Source organism: Aristolochia californica, unplaced genomic scaffold, assembly GCF_029961685.1.
Source record: "Aristolochia californica isolate CCGP_79_NKW_82.1479 unplaced genomic scaffold, dmAriCali1.0.hap1 SCAF_1, whole genome shotgun sequence".
In the NCBI taxonomy this organism is placed as follows: Eukaryota; Viridiplantae; Streptophyta; class Magnoliopsida; order Piperales; family Aristolochiaceae; genus Aristolochia; species Aristolochia californica.
Genome location: NW_027181770.1, coordinates 28,144 through 44,295, shown reverse-complemented (window position 1 = coordinate 44,295; position 16,152 = coordinate 28,144). Strand labels below are relative to the sequence as shown.

The 16,152-nt window shown below is 38.9% G+C and overlaps 1 protein-coding gene across 1 annotated transcript; it reads right to left on the bottom strand.

Moving 5' to 3' along the window:
• Positions 1-11,848: 11,848 nt before the first annotated feature.
• LOC137960988 (uncharacterized) lies at positions 11,849-15,135 on the bottom strand. The gene is made up of 5 exons (XM_068808333.1): positions 15,108-15,135; positions 14,383-14,662; positions 14,168-14,277; positions 11,997-12,069; positions 11,849-11,886 (listed from the first exon to the last, which is right to left on the bottom strand). The coding sequence occupies exons 2-5, from the start codon at positions 14,648-14,650 to the stop codon at positions 11,849-11,851; spliced, it is 489 nt and encodes a 162-aa protein (XP_068664434.1). The 5' UTR covers positions 14,651-14,662; positions 15,108-15,135.
• Positions 15,136-16,152: the final 1,017 nt, after the last annotated feature.

The window sequence follows — 16,152 nt, the reverse complement described above, 5'->3', positions numbered from 1 at the left end:
TTTGAATTATATTCTGCTGACAGATAGTGGAGAACCACAGAGTTATGAAGAAACCTTGTAAGATGAAAATTCTAGCAAGTGGGAGTTGGCAGTGAAGGAAGAGATGGATTCCTTGTTAGAAAATTAGACATGGGAGTTGACTGAACTTCCACCAGGGAAGAAGGCATTGAACAACAAGTGGGTGTACCAGGTGAAAACTGAGCATGATGGCAGTAAGAGGTACAAGGCTAGACTTGTTGTAAAGGGCTTTCAGTAGAAGCAGGGTATTGATTACTCTGAGATTTTCTCTCCTGTGGTGAAGATCACAACTATCAGGTTAGTACTGTCCATGGTTGCTACTGAAGATTTATTTCTTGAGCAGTTAGATGTGAAAACAACTTTTCTCCATGGAGACCTTGAAGAAAACATCTACATGCACCTACCTGAGGGGTTTGCAGTACAGGGAAAGAAAGGTTCAGTTTGCAGACTGAAGAAGAGCTTGTATGGCCTGAAGCAAGCTCCTAGACAGTGGTACAAGAAATTTGATAGCTTTATGTCCAGTGCAGGTTACATCAGATATCAGGCAGATCACTGTTGCTATGTCAGGTATTTTGACAATTCTAACATCATTTTGTTACTGTATGTGGATGACATGCTTATTGAAGGGGCTAGTATTGATGAGATCAATAATTTAAAGAAGCATATGTCAGAGCACTTTGCAATGAAGGATTTGGGAGCTGCGAAGCAAATCCTTGGTATGAGAATCGTCAGGGACAGAGTCAGAGGCACGTTGAGACTCTCGCAGGCTGAGTATGTGAAAAAGGTACTCAGCAGGTTCAATATGGATAAGGCCAAACTAGTTGGCACACCCTTGGGCAGTTACTTCAGACTCAGCAAGGATTAGTCACCTAAGTCAGAGGAGGAACTAGATTACATAAGTAAGGTTCCTTATGCCTCAGCCATTGGTTCACTTATGTATGCTATGGTTTGCACTAGACCGAATATTGCCCATGCAGTGGGGGTTGTGAGTAGATACATGAGTAACCCAGGAAAACAACATTGGGAAGCTGTGAAGTGGATTCTGAGGTACTTAAAAGGCTCCTCAGATACGTGTTTGTGTTTCTCAGGAAAGAGCTTAGAGGTGAGGGGCTATGTTCATGCTGATCTAGCTGGAGATATTGATAGCAAAAAATGTACAACATGGTTTGTTTACACTCTGGGTGGTACTGCATTTTCATGGGGTTCAAATCTATACAAAATAGTTTCTTTGTCTACCACAGAAGTTGAGTACATTGCAGTATCAGAAGCTGCAAAGGAGATGATCTGGCTACAGGGCTTCTTGGAGGAATTGGGCAAGAAAAATCAAAACGGTTCTCTCTACAGCGATAGTCAGAGTGCCATATTCCTCTCCAAAAACCCAACACTTCATTCCAGGACAAAACACATTCAAATCAGGTATCATTTTACACGATCATTGTTAGATAATCGACAGTTGGTACTTGAGAAAATTTGTGGAAGTAAGAACCCTGCTGATATGTTGACAAAGGGTGTTACACTTGAGAAACTGAAGTTGTGCGCAACTTCAGTTGGTCTTCTAGCATGAAAACAAGAACAGTGAGTTGCAGAGGTAGTAGATATCATGTTTGAGGAAGAGGGTGGTACAATGGGTGTACTAGTCTCCAAGTGGGAGAATTGTTGAGCACGGTGGAGTCTGGTCTACACGTGCGAGCAGGACATGAAGGGCATTCATGATTTTAATTTGCCCTTTGGCGTAGGCTACAATCAAAGGAAAATTAAAATCTCTCTTGGTTCGATTTTATTATTCTCCTCGTGATTTTATTATTCTCTTTGGGAAACAGAGAGCGGAAGAGAAAATCAGGGCTTTGACGCTCTTGCTGGAAATACAGCGGGACTCAAGTTGTCGTCGGAAGAGCGAGGTCATCGTCGGAAGAGCGAGGTCGTTACTGTTGCTGCCTAGAAATAGCAGCTCGGGACCGTTTTCGTCGTTGCTGAAAAGAGGTTGTTATGCTTCGCCGTTGCCGAAAGAAAGGTTGTTGTGTGTTGCCGGAAGAGAGGTTGTTGTGCCTCGTCGTTGCTGGAAGAGAAGGACGACACTATTTCTTCAGAGAACGGGCTCTGTTTGTCGACGCTGCAAAGAAAGGTCTCTGCTGGTTGACGCTGCAGAGAAGGGTCTCTACTGGCTGTGTAAAAGGTGAAAAAAAAGATACTGGTCCCACTTGTATTGTGATTCCTCTGATTGAAGAAATAAAAATCCTCTGCAGCTCCCGTGGACGTAGGCAATTTGCCAAACCACGTAAAATTTTGTGTCGTGTAATTACCTGTGTCTTTATTGTCATCAGTTTTTCATAACAGTAAAGTCATTCATTACCCTTACAATTAAGCAGTCCACAACAACCATTTGCTCATTCAACATATAAAAAACCAATCCAGAAAGCCCATTTAATTAATATAAACTAGGATACATAATCAACCACTCACTCTCCTGGAGTAGGGTTAAATAATTCCAAAAAGTACTACGCACACTCCCCACAATATTAATGTTAGAGATTTGGCTTCTCTCAGTCGGGGAAAAAAAAACATGAGAAGTGAAGAGCCATCAAGCTCTTTTTCTATGAAGCTAACTGAGCCAGAAATAAGCCACGGAAGATCACTGCAAGCTTATTTTCATTTTATTATTTATCATTTATTAATAATGAAAGCCACGAAAAAATGACTATCCTACGTAATAAGGAGATCTTTTCTTCATCCAAGGAGTTCGTAAATTGAAAGCTTTGAGCTTATGGATCGTTATATGCAACAAAATCCCATAGAAGAAATTGAAACAGTAGAAAATAACAAAGTACCTAACGTAATGTACCACTCGTTAATTAAAACAATAGAAGCTTCTAGGTCCCCAATTGTACATATTCGGGTCTCAATTGACAGCAGCATAACTACAAAAATATAATTTCAGGAAAAAAAAAAACTGTCTGAGATCCCTTGCTCCAAGATCATAGTTACAAAAAACTTCGAAGCTCAACTGTTTGAGAGTTTACCTCCTAGTGGTTTAAGAGCCAGAAACGAAAAAGGAGAAGAAAACAAAAAGAAACTCACAAGCAGAGCAACAAAAGGGGAAAAAAAGGAAATGATTGTCACCATTCCATAAAACTAGGTTCAGAAAATAGAAAGGAAAGAATAAGATGGACATACTTCGATTGATGTGCGGAGAACACGATGAAAGGCGGGAAAGAAGAAGAGGTCGAGCACTGAGAAAAAGAGATTTAGGAAGTCGAGAAGGAGATCGACGTTGGCACGAAAGAAGTAGAAGAGGATATCTACAAAAGCTTGTTTGTTGCAGACATGTTGAGTTCTGATTTCCGAGTCCGACCCTGCCTGCGAGCTCAACCCTAAACCGGCCCATCCCAAGGAAACCCATGACCTATGTTGTAACTTGACCCTCACCTACTACACCCTACATCTATAAATAGAAATTGGAGGAAGTCCAACCACTAATTTTTAATTTTCTTTTCGCAATTTATCTTCTCCAATATCTCACCTTCTCATCTTTCTCTTCAACCTTTCTTCTTCTTACTTTTTACATGGTATAAGAGTAGTAGATCACATCTAGGAAAGATCTTTGTGAGTTTTTTCTCCTCTTTGAAGCAGAAATTTACATAAAGGAACATCTAAATCCAATTTTACTCCTCTTTCTCTGCCATAACCCTAGGGTTACTGATCCTACTATTCTAAGAACATATTTTGATGTTCTAAACTACCAAAAGAGGATTTTTTTTATACTGATCTGGAGGTGTGTGCCAAGATTTCAGAACTGTAACTGCTGATGTCGTCTATGCACTTCTTGATGTCAGCCCCAGTATAGGTTCCAATGCAATTTTTCTTCTGAATTTAATCTCCTTGTTGGATTTTCTAGATTGCTTGATATGTGCACATCTTATAACTGCCCTAATTGTGTTTTTTTACGTGGTGGGACCCACTTGAACTAGTTGATTTAGAATTTTTTTAAGGGTTTATTTTATCTTTTATATCTGATATGGTTGACTTTGGTGAGGTTTACACTCCAGCAAAGGGGTCATATAATCCTGATGGTAAAAATATTATTTCTATCACTTCTGACAGGTTAAATGATGATAACTACCTTACTTAGTTCAAATCTATTAGAATGTACTTAAAGGGAAAAAAAAGTTGAAATTTAATAGAGATGACCCTCCTGTTCCGGATGATGATTGAGAGGCTTAAGACAATTAAATTATGATTTGGCTGGTCAACATCATAGAAACAAATATCAGAAGCCAAGTTATGAACTTTGAAACTACCAAGGCTATGTGGTTCTCCTTGGAATCTCTTTATGGACAATAGAACAATCTTTCTAGGGTTTATGAATTATATGAAAAATGTTTTGGCTTGAAAAGGGTTAACAAAACTGTGATAGATTACTATAATTCTTTTTTGAGTATCTGGCAGGAAATTAATGTCTTTGATCTTTTTACTACTGATGATTCAAAAAAATAGAGTCAACTCTTTGTGGTGATATTTGACAACATTAAGGCACAAAGAGCTAACTTCTCTATTACCTTTAATAGGGTACAAAGAGCTAAAAAGACTGTTGTGCCTAGAGCTGGAAAAAGCGGGTGAAGCTATTGCCCTGAATACATCGGCTACATTATCTAATTCTATTGACACGTCCAAGGGACATACAGAGGTTGGTAGATGCAGAGGTAGAGATAATTCTAGCAGTGGACAAGGCCGAGGAGAAGGTAAATCTGAGCTCAAGTGTGTTCACTATGGACACACCAATCATTACTCAGATAGATGTTGGGAAATTTTTGGGAAGTCTGCATGGGCAAATGCTAGTACACATGAAGGTACAACTTCAGGGTCTGAAACTACAATATGATAGTATCATCTGCATACTAGAGGATAAGGGCATTAAAAGGTTGTAGATGACTAGTAGGAGACAGCCAACCGAGTTCTACAGTTGAGTAGAACATGGAGGAGAGGAATTATGCCACAATGTTGAAAAGAAGCTGGGAAAGCGGGTCATCTCTTTTAAGCCCTCTGATTCCTTCGAAATATCTGCAAACTAAACCGTTGAGAATGAGGGAGTAGGAAGCCAAACCCACACAACTTCTGATCCAAAATCTCAATTTTTTGCCGAAACCCATTCGTTACATTTGCCCATCTAAAAGGACCCAGTTTACTCGGTTGAAAGCTTTTTCCAAATCAAACTTATGGGCTATTCTCAGATCCTTGATGTGGCTAAAATGGTCGATGAGTTCATGAGCTGCCATAGTGGAGTCGAGGATATTCCTCCCCTTGAGGTGCTTGCGGTGAATAATGGTCGGGAGAAAAGCCTTAGCCGATGGACCAAAATTCTAGAAATTATTTTGTATGCACTTGTGATGAGGCTGATAGGCCGAAATCTTCCGGTTTCTCAATGCTGAACTTTTTGGAACCAAAGTGATGAAAGAAGCCCCGATGTAGTGGAAGGTGACACGTTCTTATAGAAACCATTGATCATTGTAGTACTTTCCTTCTTGAAGCTTGACTAGAACTTCTTGAAGCCATTCGCGCTCGGGGCCTTATCACTCTCCATACTTAACACCACACACTTGATTTCCCCTGCAAAGAAAGGGGATTCTAAGAGGAAGGCGGCTGCTGGAGAAAGACGGGAGAAATTGAGGTGCTGAATTTTTTGCTGATTTGAGCACTCCTCCGAATATAGGTCTGTGAAAAACTAAATCAACACACTAGTGATAGAGGTCCTACACGACGCTACCTCATTATTGATGCATAATGAGGTAATTCGATTGGATCTCTTTCTCACTGAAGCGAGGAGATGAAAAAACATAGTATTTGCATCACCGTCTTTCAGCATTTAAATCGAGCTCTTTGCTTTCACTAAACTCTTTCGTGATGCAAAATTGCATTGAGAAAGATGCAAGTCAATCAATAAACATAAAGCACCAAAAAGGACAAATTTTCTATTTTTTAGTATAGCAACTCATGCACTGAATGAAGCTCCCATGCTATGAAACAAGTAGATGCATGTCAAGATTAATACGAATATCCTACTGATAGCTTTACATTTGCTACATTTTTTTTATTTGGAAATTCTTATTATTCCACAACATGGTTGTTGAGTGCTAGAAGATGATCTTTACCTTTTTCATTTTCTTCGTGTTAGGTTTGGTCACTTTAATATACTTCCAAACCAAACTAGTTGTAGTGCTATTAGTTAGTGACCTATCCATCTTATTCCACAAATTGAGAGAAAGGATCTTTTTATTACTTTCCAGGACCATTTTCAATTTAGTACTTTAATTTCAGCTTTAATCCAGGTTCACTCTTAATGAAGCTCCCACGCTATGCTGTGTTGCTTTCATATAATGCTAAAAATGCATAAATTTATATCATAGAAATAAATTTTGTAAGTTGATATGTGTTTTGGCCATCTTACAAGAATCTGTATCATAGAAATAAATTTTGTAAAATGAAGATTTTTTTGGCTATTGTTTTTCAAGAAAGTTAAAAATTGTTTTGGATGTGATACAAGAAACTATTTGATGACACAATTATTAGTATCTTGACTTTTCTCAGTTTTTTTAATTTTTTTATAACAATTCCTTGTTCTCACTTTTTAGAAGATCCACTCAAAATTAGAATGAATGGGATAAGGTAACATCACTTGATTTTATTATCTTCATAAGAATTTTTTTTTTTTTATGAACTATGAAGTGATCCAATTTCCTTCCACTGTAGCACTAGGGCCGGAGAAACCCAACTTGGAAGCATGAATAGAGACTTTGTGCCTAATGGATAAGGCACTTGTTTAACTGGAAAATTTGGGTTCAATTCCCAACAAAATCGTTTATTTATGCAATTCTAGGATGATGAAATTCATTCCCTGGAGGATTTATTATGTAGGAACAAAAACAATAACAGGAAATTCACACTCTTCCCTCGAAAAAGAAAAACAATTACAGGAAAGGGAATCATCTATGTTGTGAATTTGTTGACGGTCATCTATGCTGAGATTACAAATAGAGCCTACAAAATACCAAATCAAGCTTCCAAATTTGCTCTTCAACTTTCCCCATTACGGTGGAGTTTATAACTTCAATTTGCAATGAAAAGGATTCTTGGTCTTCAATTTCCTTTTGTTGAAAAAAAAATCTTGACAAATTCAATTCTTCATAGATGCAAAAACTTCGTCTTTTGTGCTCCCCCTTTCTTGAATATTTTTGTTCCATTAAAATTACTACAACATATGAAATAAAACACCTCATTCTTGAACTTCTTCCCCTTAAACTGGGAGGTAATGGCAGTGATCCCAGCTTGAACAAAACAACATAGATGTGGTAATAAGCTCCTCCATCACGGTGTCTCAACCCGGGCACCGACTCTCAAAGGTATAAATGGGTGATAAGTCGGTAATGCCAGTCATTCATAAGACGACGATAAAAGACCCACGGATACATATAAAAAGTCTCAAAAGACTTAAAACACCATATATATATATATATATATATATATATATATATATATATATATATATATATATATATATATATATATAGAGAGAGAGAGAGAGAGAGAGAGAGAGAGAGAGAGAGAGAGAGAGAGAGAGAGAGAGAGAGAGAGAGAGAGAGAGAGAGAGAGAGAGAGAGAGAGAGAGAGAGATAAAGATAAGCCAATCGAAGCAACACACAAGAGGTTGGCCCAAAGGGGTGTGTGAGAGTCAAAAGAGGATGAAAGGAGAAAGGTAACCGAAAAAGGGGTAAGTGAGATATTTTCCTAATATAATTGATTAATAACATCAACTTAAAAAGTGGCGCCAAAAATTCGGCTTAAATTTGACTTTTTCAATGCAATAGAATACCAACATAACCTTTGATTCTTCCAATACAAATATATCTTTAAATATAGATCAGATTGACATGAAATTTTCTCCTTTTGAAACTAAACTTAAATGCCTTTTATCCAAGTATAACTTCTCTTAATTAAATATACTTCTTTTGAGATAAATTATCTAATAAAATTTGGTGTCTGTAATCTACCAAACTAAGTACTCTCTCTCTTTTTTGCCGGCAAGACCATTGACCCATATAAAAAAGTCAGATCTAGAATTGGTTGAATAGGTAAGAAAATAGACTTACAGATGTTTTTTAGAAGCAAAACAGCACTCCCAACGGTCTGACCCTGATCACAACGTTTTAAATTGTCTGTTTGATCTTTAGAAAAGGAAAGGCTACTATTTGTATCCAATCCAACCAATGGAACCATGAGCTTGCGTACTCGGCATGACCACAGATAACAAATTACGCATTGAGATACTCGAGATATTTAGCTAGTGCAGGTATAAAGGATTGCTTGTCTTGAAGTAAGGCACTGGAGAGGCATCTGCGCAAAGGGCGATTGGCATTCTTATTTTGAAATATTTTTCTGAACCTATGTACGTAAATGCTCTTAAACTTCTACTTATGAACAGTTGTTTAGTTTTAACTTCTACTTATGAAAAGTTGTTTGGTATAAAACTTTTATGTTTTGCAGCAGGGGGGCCACCATTGATTAGTCCGGAACTATTTCAATATATTGTACAGTAACAATATGAAACTCTCCTCCACTGACTCAGCTCAAGAGTAGAAATCAACTAGAGGATGTAAAAACGCTACAGGTTTGTCATATCTGATTATATTACATAAGTCCTTGAATCCGCTGAACTTCGCCGACTGAGTGGTGCCTTTTTGGGCAACAGCATTAAACAACGAGAAATGTAGCTAAATCATATTGCTGGTCGAATCACTGCTTATCGCATTGATTATGTAGACAATGAGAAAACATCTCTGTTTTACGAGTATTCGTTTTCAGAGTGATTCAACTAAGAATGTGAAAGACATAACCGTGCTTTGGTGTCAAATTTATCTAATTATCTGAAGGAAAGGAATAAAAAATTAGTTATATATGTAATTGAGCCCCTCATCTCTCCTGACGCCGTCGCCCCTCTGCCATCCCCTCTGTCGGCAGCTCCCTCGCCGGCGCCGCACCAGAACATGTCTCGGCCGGCCTAAGTTCACGGGGGAAATTATTTTTCCTCCATTCCCTCGACGGCCCGTCCCGCATATAGCGTGCGAAATCATTCCTACATTCTACAGAGACGGTCTGGATACCAACTGGGAATACAACAGCTAGCCCGAATCCGTACTATGACCTGGAGATGGAGGCTGGAGTGGATTACCCGCCTCATATCAAGAATCCCATGGAGCCCTCTAATTTTGATTACACAAACAGCATAAGGCGATACCCGCCTGACTCAGTCTATCACCAATGCCATGAGAGGAGGCAGGAATGCTCATCGTCCCCAAGCGAAACCAGAAATGATACAACGATCATCGCACACCCTCCCCCTGCACAGAAAAATAAAAGTCAGGCCGGTCGAAACATCAGAGGGGTACCATTGAGGTAGACATACGGCCGAAGGAAATCAATCCAGCTAGTGAAAGCATCGAAAATTCGTAGTAAAAGAAAACGAAAAAACCAATACAGAGAGCTCCCAAGGAAATAAATCCTACCAACTAGAAGGAGCATGAAATACAAAATAGACAAAGACCAGTTTAAAGACATTTGAGAAAAAGTTGGACCAATTCTTAGAAGACATCAACGCGCCTCCTTAAAAATGCGCAAAGCCGACATCAACGCATTATGCCGGGAGAGAGTCAGAAAGCTACAAACAACAACCGACTCAATAAACTATGAACATTATTATGTCTTGGAATGTACGAGGTCTGGATCTACACAGCAAACGGACAATAGTCAGGGAGATGTTAAAAAAACAAAATAACAGTGGCCTTCAAGAAACAAATTTGTCTAAATTAACCATCCAACATGCGAAATACATTTGGCACACGAGGAGTCAAAACCAGATAGAAGCCAAAGCAGAGGCCTCGGCAGGGTAATTAGCAATTCTCAGGGATCATCGACATTTGGGAGTGATCAACTCCCAGGAGGGACAACATACACTTGCAATCCACTTTAATCAGTCAAAGATGGGGTTGGCTCACTGGACAACAGTATTAGTCTACGTACCCAACTGAAACTCTAAGACGCAGGATCGGTGGTGATGTCGACGTAATCAGATATTGCTATGAGAAGAATCATTGCACCATTTCTCAGATTTTATTGCATGCCATGCCTTGATCGAACCCTCTTTATCTGGAGCGGAATTCACATGGTCGAATGGTAGATCCTCTCCAGTAATGGCCCAGCTAGACAAATTCATAGTAGACCAGCATTGGTTTGACCTACATGGAAATTCAACAGGAAAAATCCTCTGATAACTGCCCCATTCTACTTGAAACAACTCCAGACATGTGGGGTCCTCCCCCTTTCAATTTGAAGATGTTTGGCTAGGGGGACAAGGCTTTAAAAACACTATCCCATTGGCAGGAGTGCAACATACCAAGTTCAGCAACTTATCCCCCTTTCAATTTGAAGATGTTTGGCTAGGGGGACAAGGCTTTAAAAACACTATCCCATTGGCAGGAGTGCAACATAACAAGTTCAGCAACTTATCAGTTCTGCCAAAAAATCAAAACTGCTGTAGTAAAGAATCAAGGCATGGCGAGCAGCAAGACAGTTAAACTTTGAGAAGGAAAAAAAACTGCCTCTTACAAAAAATGTAGGAAATCGATAGAAAAAGGGGAACAACAAACACTAACTAGACCAGACAATAAAGAGAGAAACATGCTCAAAGAAGCTATTAAAACAGTTGTCAACCAGGGATAAAAGAGGGGGATGACAACATTCGTTTCCACATTTTCAGTGTAACCATGAAGTGAGTATTATTTTGTTTGCACAGATCATGATATCAATAGCTGCTTCAATACAACCCAAATACAGGAGAATATTTATCTGAACTCGCTTCAGATGCAAATTATCTCTGGCATACTTTTTCCTGTGAATTCAAGAGACAGTATTCTGAGTTCAAAGACAGTATTCTCAATTGCTAGCCTTCTTCAGTCGCGGTCATTGCTCAGGATGCTTGGGTAGAATTCACACGCCAGAGGATTTCTGATGCCATATCAGAGGAGAAATCTGGAAAGCAAAAGCTTCTTTGAGATGTAACTATTGCAGGCAGAGGAGAGATGATGGCTTCTTGAAGGAATTGCTGTTGAGAAGGACCAGTCAACAATTAGATTCAAGAAATAGCTCAGGAGATGAGTCCCTTGCATTCCAATTGGATACAGTATAGGACTGGAATTGCAGACCTCTTAACTTTTAGGCGGGTTGGGTTTTAGTATGACAGATTTTCTTATTTGAAAGGATATGAATGGATGTTTTGTTGCTTACAGTCACAGGGTAAGAATGTATGTTAAGCTGCATAGCGATTAAATAAAGTGAGATTAGTAAAGTCGCTTTTAACTTCCACATGAATAACTCAGAGAATGGCTGACTGAAGCAGGTTATGATGAAAACAACCACAAATTATTAAAGCTAAGTTGAAGTAAACCCACTTGTTTTTAGAAAGAATAATTTCATTAAAAAGCCCAAAGGCAAAAAAATAAAAAAAGAGTTAACAATGAGCGATCGAAGAAAACCCCCCTCCTCCATAGCAAGGGAAACAGCATTACAGTTAGCAGATCTATGGACTTGAGTCCAATCACAAAATGTCAAGGGTCTTGAAGTAAAAGCCACTTAATAAAAATAAAAATACAAATATAATTTTTTTCCCAAAGTGTTATACCAATGCTTAGCTGTTGTATTTACATTGATAAATCATGGCTAAATGGAGACAATTGAAATCCAGTGGATGCAGGATACAAACAAGACTGTTCCACCAGCCAGCCAATGTTTAGCCAACTATTGTGCGCTTTCGCCCTCTTTGTTGCACTAAGAAGAATATAGGAAGTCACACACAATCAGGTTTTCTTTTTTTGGTTCTTAAAGCAGTGTGGGTAATCTTCAGAATCAACACAAAGAAAAAGGAGTAAGATTTTTACCTTGAGAAAGCTTGCTCATGGTTGAAGACCATTGCTTTGATGTCTTTTTATAAGCAGCAAGTATGCGATCTATCTGGCAAAAAGGGAACAAATGAGCCAACTTCAACAGTGTTAAACTTCCCCTAAGAACCATAAAAATCACAAGACCAAAGTTATTTTACAATAGCAACAAACAGTCATCATGCCTTTTTCTTTTTAACCTATTAAATTAAAAGTAACAAGTTTTGTGGCCATATGAGCTTGACTGTTTGGAACTTCTATGACAATTACAAGATTACCCTGAACAGAAATATAGTAAGAACTTGCAGTTTACTACGTCAAATGCCTTCTCCAGGCTTAATTTGATTACCAAGCTGAATAGTCCCCTGCTGCCTTGAGAATCCACTAGCTCATGTGCACTAGTTGGAATTGGTAATTTCCATAAAATCTTGTGACAATGCTCACTAATAACATAGGGCAAAACTTTCCTCAATCTAGAGGTCAGGACCTTGGCTAAGAGCTTATATCTGTTGGACCAATGGGTTTAAGTTCTGATGGGGTTGCTACACCATCTATCTTAGGGATCAAAGCTCTAAAAGAGGCTCCCATACTTTATGTTGTGAGACCCAATTTATATGGGGATAGATTACAAGATTACCCTGAACAGAAATAGTAAGAACTTGCAGTTTACTTTGTCAAATACCTTCTCCATTTGTAATTTGATTACCAAGTCGAATAGTTCCCTTCTGCCTTGAGAGTCCGCTAGCTCATGTGTACAAGTTTGCAATTGGTAGTTTCCATAAAAGCTTGCGACAATGCTAACTGATAACAAAGGGTAAAGTTGTCCTCAATCTTGTGGTCGAGACCTTGGCTAAGAGTTTATGTGTGCTAGACCAATGGGTCTATCCCTTCTATTAGGGATAGAAGCTCTAAAGGAGCCTCCCATATATGTTGTCAGACCCAAGTGGAAAAATTCTTCAAACGACTCTCATTACATCATTTTTTGTTTTTGTTTTGTGAAAACTACTCATTTACCTTATTTTGTAGGAATTTTCACCTTATAATATAGAAGGGTGTTTTGTCTTTAGGCCTCGACTTCAATGATTCTTGTTATCAATCCAATAGTCGAAGAGGATGACCTAGGGCTTTATCAAAGGAAGAGGACCCTTCTTATTCATGTGCATGGAGATTTTGCATCAACTATGACATAGAACTTGAGAGGCAAAGGAGAGAACCTGGCATTTTTGGGGCTCAAAAGAGACAGGTTGGAAGAGAGAGGAGGATGAATGGGTTTGTTGTGTGAGAGAGGACACATGAGGCTGAGAAAGAACTGTGTAGAGTTTGGGGGATGTCTAGGAGTTTGAGTCCAGACCTGATTTACGCAATTTATGCGATTGTGACTAAACCAAGTATTTCTTTTGCAATTAGCAAGGTGAGTCAATTCATGAAGAATCCCTGAAAATTTTGGACACTAGGTTACTATCATGTAGATTATGCATGATCAAAGTTGGACGGCAAATCTACTACAAGATGTTGCTTGACAATAACCTTATAAGTTTGAAAAGTAAGAAGCAAAGTATTGTGGCAAGATCTAGTATTGAGACCGAATACAGACTTAAGGCATTGAAATCACGCAGTCGTTCTGCATCACTCTTTGATTCTGCCATTGAGTTCATTTAACTTTCTAAAAAGCTTCAAGCTGGGAAAGCCATTTGATTTTCATCTTTCAGCCATTGTTTGATCAAGGGGAGAAACGTACTATCCAATAGCCCATCAAGTTTAATCAACAATTTATTCTAGAGAAGGTTTTGCATAGAGAGTTAATCATACAATTCATAGCATCCAGCTGTTGGGATTGGGGGCTTCAAACCAATTAAATTCTAATTTATGGTGTGTTAAGGTTTTGCATAGAGAGTTAATCGTCCAATTGTTGATTCAAATTGAGTAAGGCTTACAAAACAAAAGACAGTTTGAAAAGACTAAACCATTAGGTTAAGTTGTAACTATTGATAGTGGACAGCCCTAGTGAGCTCCCTTTTGCTACTCTTATGACTTAACATAAATATGCAACCCCACACTAAGTGGAATGGTATATTGCCCTCCTCATTCAGTTGTGATGATCATTTATATTATATTTGACCTGTTTCCCTTAATTCTAAAGTATAACCAAGTTATTCTTACGAAAGACTAACCACATTTCCACATGAAGAATGCATTGATGTCAATGCTCTCTCAAGTACATACAAGTCCACAGCTTTCTCCTCGGGAAGGGTTGAAGCGTAGCTCAGACCAAAGTCAAAGAATGCATCCCGGATAATTTTCATTTTCTAGACAAACATTGAAGTCTAAAAATAAAAGTTCTGGTCTTGACATCTATGTCTAAAAGGAAAAAAAAAGTATTGACATCTCACTAGTTGATTGGTCCCACTTTTTAACAACAAATTTGTTGTCAAATCTTTATGAATCAAACCACCATCATGCAACTTGGCAATTGCCTGGCCAATTTGTGTTGCAATATCATCCATCCGATCTACAACAATCCCATGCTCGCCAAAAGTTAGAAATACCACTTTGACAGCAGGCCCCTCAACGTGTTCAAATGTTAAAGTGTGCAAAAAAGGGTCTAGGGCATATAGAGCAAGAGTAGCAACTCCTAGCCTTCTAGCTTTGGTCATGCATCGAGCCTCCTGCAACAGGATGACAACATTGTCAGCATAAAGCTAGAAAAAGGTAACAAGTCTGCAGACCTACCTCCACAAGAGTACGGGTAAATGATATTTTATCATGTAGCATGTTATCATGTGGAAGAAGGAAAACAGAATGAAAGAAAGAATAAGGGATGAGGCGCTGCTGGGAATGAGTGGTGACGACGAGGAGAAGAGGACGATGGCGAGGAGAGCGGAAGGGAATGAGGCGAAGCAACGGGGCTAGGAGGCGGCGATGGCGACGACGGCAGCCGAATGGGGTAGGCGAGTAGGGCAAAATGAGAAGAGAGGGAAAGAATGGGGAACGAGAAGCGAGCGCAGCAAGTCTAACTTTTTAGCGATTGAACGAGGTTTCGAGATAGGTGGTGCTGCCTCCATTTCGAAGTATGGGGAAGAGGAACACGATCGCTGCAAAGATCAAAATTACCAATGGATTAGCAAATCTGGTCGTCGCCTCCGACGATGTCTAAGCAGAGAGGTGGAGAGCCAGAGACTCTCAGCCATTTACACAGAGGTATAGACCGGGCTAACTCAATCGTGATTCGGTCAAGTTAGTTGCCGTTACGTGGCCGATTGGAACAGACCGGGTCAAATAAGGGTGTAGCTCGGGTTAAAAAAAAAAATAGGAAGCAAAAAGACAAACTCTCGTTGAATCCCATATATGATAGACTTATACCAATTTACTTTTTGGCTTGTCATTATTTCATATATGGAAAAACAATGGATTTGTTGCTCTGAATTTGATTAAAAGATGCTGACAAAAACAAATGTGGAATATCAAGCCCCGAGTTGTCATGGATCTGGTTTACCCAACCGAATTCAAGCAATAGTTAGTCCTGAAAGAGCTTCACTCACTAGGTTGAATAATATCGAGAATAAAAGGTCCCTTTGCCTAATGCCCCTCTTCTAAAATACCCGTTGTATCTCCTCATTTAGAATCACGAGAATGTTCTCGATGAATTGCAGCTCATTATCTATTGTAAAATAGAGAGAACCGAAAATAATAACAGAGACTGAAAGAACGATTTTTCGATTAGTTTATTCTTCTCCGTTAAGAGGCTATTTATAATACATTACAAGTCGATTTTAGGATAAAATTAGATCCTAAAATCAATGAATAAAATCAAGAATACAATCACGGGATCAGAGGAAACAATCACACTATACAGTTTCCTCCGATCACGCTATACAACTATACATTTCAACACTCCCCCTCAAGTTGGTGCATAGATATCAGTCAAGCCCAACTTGTCAATTATACCATGAAATGTTTTTCCTGATATTGCCTTCGTGAGCATATCAGTTATCTGGCTCGCAGATTGAGTAAAGGGGAATTGTATAATCTTTGCATTGAGGTTCTCTTTGATGAAATGACGATCAACTTCAACATGTTTAGTGCGATCATGTTGAACTGGATTTTGTGCAATTGCGATAGCTGCCTTGTTATCACAGTGAAGATTCATAGGTTTGTC